The 2,493-nt window shown below is 56.4% G+C and overlaps 1 protein-coding gene across 1 annotated transcript in view; it reads right to left on the bottom strand.

The window, feature by feature from the left end:
* Positions 1–2,075: 2,075 nt before the first annotated feature.
* The window catches only part of IGSF9B (immunoglobulin superfamily, member 9B), a gene marked incomplete at its 5' end in the record, with an annotated part of 37,169 nt that continues 36,751 nt past the window's right edge, over positions 2,076–2,493 (bottom strand). Inside the window, one exon of the mRNA XM_009320746.1 lies at positions 2,076–2,124. Within this exon, the coding sequence (XP_009319021.1) occupies positions 2,076–2,124 (49 nt within the window). The remainder of the gene's footprint in view (positions 2,125–2,493) is intronic.

Genomic DNA, 2,493 nt, shown 5'->3' with positions numbered 1-2,493 from the left:
TGGCTGCTCCCAGCCCCTGCCCATCCCACCCCCCCCCCTCCACCGCAGCTCTAAACTCTCTCCCCTAGAGACAAACATACCCCCGACATGCAAATCTACTGGACTTCTGCATACCTATCTATCTTTGTCCTACGCTTCTCTATGTATTTATATCTCATATATACATTGCGTTTTACTCCAGTTCCTTGAAAAGATTTCCTTCCACAAAAAGCATCGACTCTGCCAGCCCGGGGCCGCAGCGAGCCCATGCAGGACGTGTGGAAATCCCTGAAGGCAGCTGGCAGCCGGTCCAGCCTCGACGGAAAATGCCCCCAGCCAAGAACTACAGCTGAAACCAACCCGAAACTCAGCGAACTCCCGAATCTACATCACTGCCTGAAGCAGGAGGAGAAACCAAAGTGCCAGGCAGATTTTGTCCTAATACAGACTGCAAGGTATGAGCAGCAATAAGTCTCAAATGCGTGTGCCGTGCCCGGATGCCCCGAGACACGACCAAGCCCTACCAGGACTGTGCCTGGGCTGCTGAGCACAAACCCTGAGCCCACAACACCCCTGGAGGTAGGTACAGCAAAGTTGATACTCCCTTTATATTTATGTACCTAAACACTGTCACCTCCAGCCTTCCCCCAAAGCGGGTGGCACTGAACCAGCTGACAAGGAGGCCAATGCCAGATCAACAGCCTGGAGCCCACCAGCGACCAAAACCAGCCTCCAAGTCACAAGTGACCGACACACGGCAGCAGCAGTGAGCATCCGACCCTGGGAAAACCATCGCCTGCTCGCACAGGCACTCCCCACCACCCTGGCAGCTCAAGGGGACCACTCTGCTCGGGGGGGGGCACCTACGCACACACCCGGCGAGACCGCAAACCATGCCGGTGCCTCCTGCCGAGGGCTCCAGCCCAGGTTCGTACTACAGGTCCGTGGCAGAGCTGGGAAGAGACCCTGGGACCCTCCAGCTCCCCCATCCTACAAACCCATCACTCCAAGCGCCCGTGGATGCAGTTAACGGCAGGCACAGAAATGGAGCCCCACAAGCGAGCCCTGAACACTCCCTTCTCTCCCCGCTTACACTAACTTGCATTTGCCTTCACATCAACATTGCAAAACCAAAACATCAGTGGGTTCGCACGGCAAAGTCACCTTAAAAATACGTGGCCGATTGCTCAGCAGCTCCTGCTGGAAAAGCAGGCAAAGCATTTTCCCTGCCCCACCGCCTGCCTGCAACGGGATGGCGCGGGTTTGATGGAGAGGGTGCGAGGGGCAGCACCCCACAACCACCCCCTCTTTCCAAGGGATCTCAGCGACACCCCTGTACCTACCTCTTCGCGTTACCTCCCCCAGCTCGGGGCAGCTGAATCCTGCAACTCCCGCGGCAGCACGAAAACGGCGCTGGAGCATCCCCACCGCAGCCATCTCGCAGACAGATGCGCCAGCAAGGACCACCCAAAGCTGAGCTGGTGCCCACTGCACTGACGCCTCGGCGAAGCCCAGGGACAAATATTCTTGTGATTCAGAGGCATTTTTTCACCGTGGCCCAGGATTTTCTAAGGGACCTAAATGAAACACATCACGCTTGCACCATGCAAGGAGGAATCGTACGCTTACTGGTAAAGCAAGAGCCTTCTACCTCAGACAAGCTTACAAAATAAGAGAGTTTGGCCCAGGAAGATAAAAATCAAGATATATTTTGCAGCATGAAAGAAAAAATAAAAATGAAGCAGCAGCAGCTGTGTTTGCAAACCACCAAAGCGAAACGGAGTTCAAACAGGGATGAAATGGCATCGTCTGACACAGCTTCGATGTCCCAGGTCCGTGGGAGGAGAGAGGAGCGACCCCCTGAAGGGCATGGAAACCAGAGAGCTGGGAGAAGCGAGGAGGTTGCCAAAGCAAGAGGCGAGCCCGTCTGCCAAAGCACAGCCCGAGTCTATCGGAAGGTAACTCGGTCTAGCGGGGAAAGGAGTTAAGGATGGTTTTAGGGAAGAGCCGCTTCCACGAGGCGCCCGGGCGGGATTTCCCACTCCAGCAGCGTGGCAGGTACACGGCTGAAAGAGAGAGGGCTGCAGCTCCAGCCTCTAAAGGTCGAAGACCATGAAAAGCAGGGGGCCCAGCGGCTCAAAACACCTGCAAAAGGAAAACAACTCTCAAAAGACTGACCCCAGCAAGCCGGCGCGCTCCATCAACCTTCCCTGCACTCCAAGTCCTCTAGAGCTCCTTAAGACGGGACGGGGGCACGGTCCCGAGGTAGAGACCTCAAGAGCCTGAAGACACTGCCTTGCCCGTACGAACGGGCGTCATAAATAGTTTGGAAAGCACTCAAATGAAGAAACAACCTTCTGTTAGAGAGGTCGAGGCAACAAGAGCAAAAGGAAGAGCAAGTCAGCCGTGGCACGGCCAGCGCAAAGCCTCTGCGCCTCCCCCCAAGTGGGGCATCCCCCAGCCCCAATCGTCACCTGTCCGTCGGGAGCAGCCCGGCTCGCCTCCGCACGGCGA

The sequence above is a fragment of the Pygoscelis adeliae genome, unplaced genomic scaffold (genome assembly GCF_000699105.1).
Source record: "Pygoscelis adeliae isolate BGI_AS28 unplaced genomic scaffold, ASM69910v1 Scaffold253, whole genome shotgun sequence".
NCBI classification, from domain to species: Eukaryota; Metazoa; Chordata; class Aves; order Sphenisciformes; family Spheniscidae; genus Pygoscelis; species Pygoscelis adeliae.
Note: the sequence above shows the minus strand (reverse complement) of the source record. Positions and strands in the feature narration are given on the sequence as shown.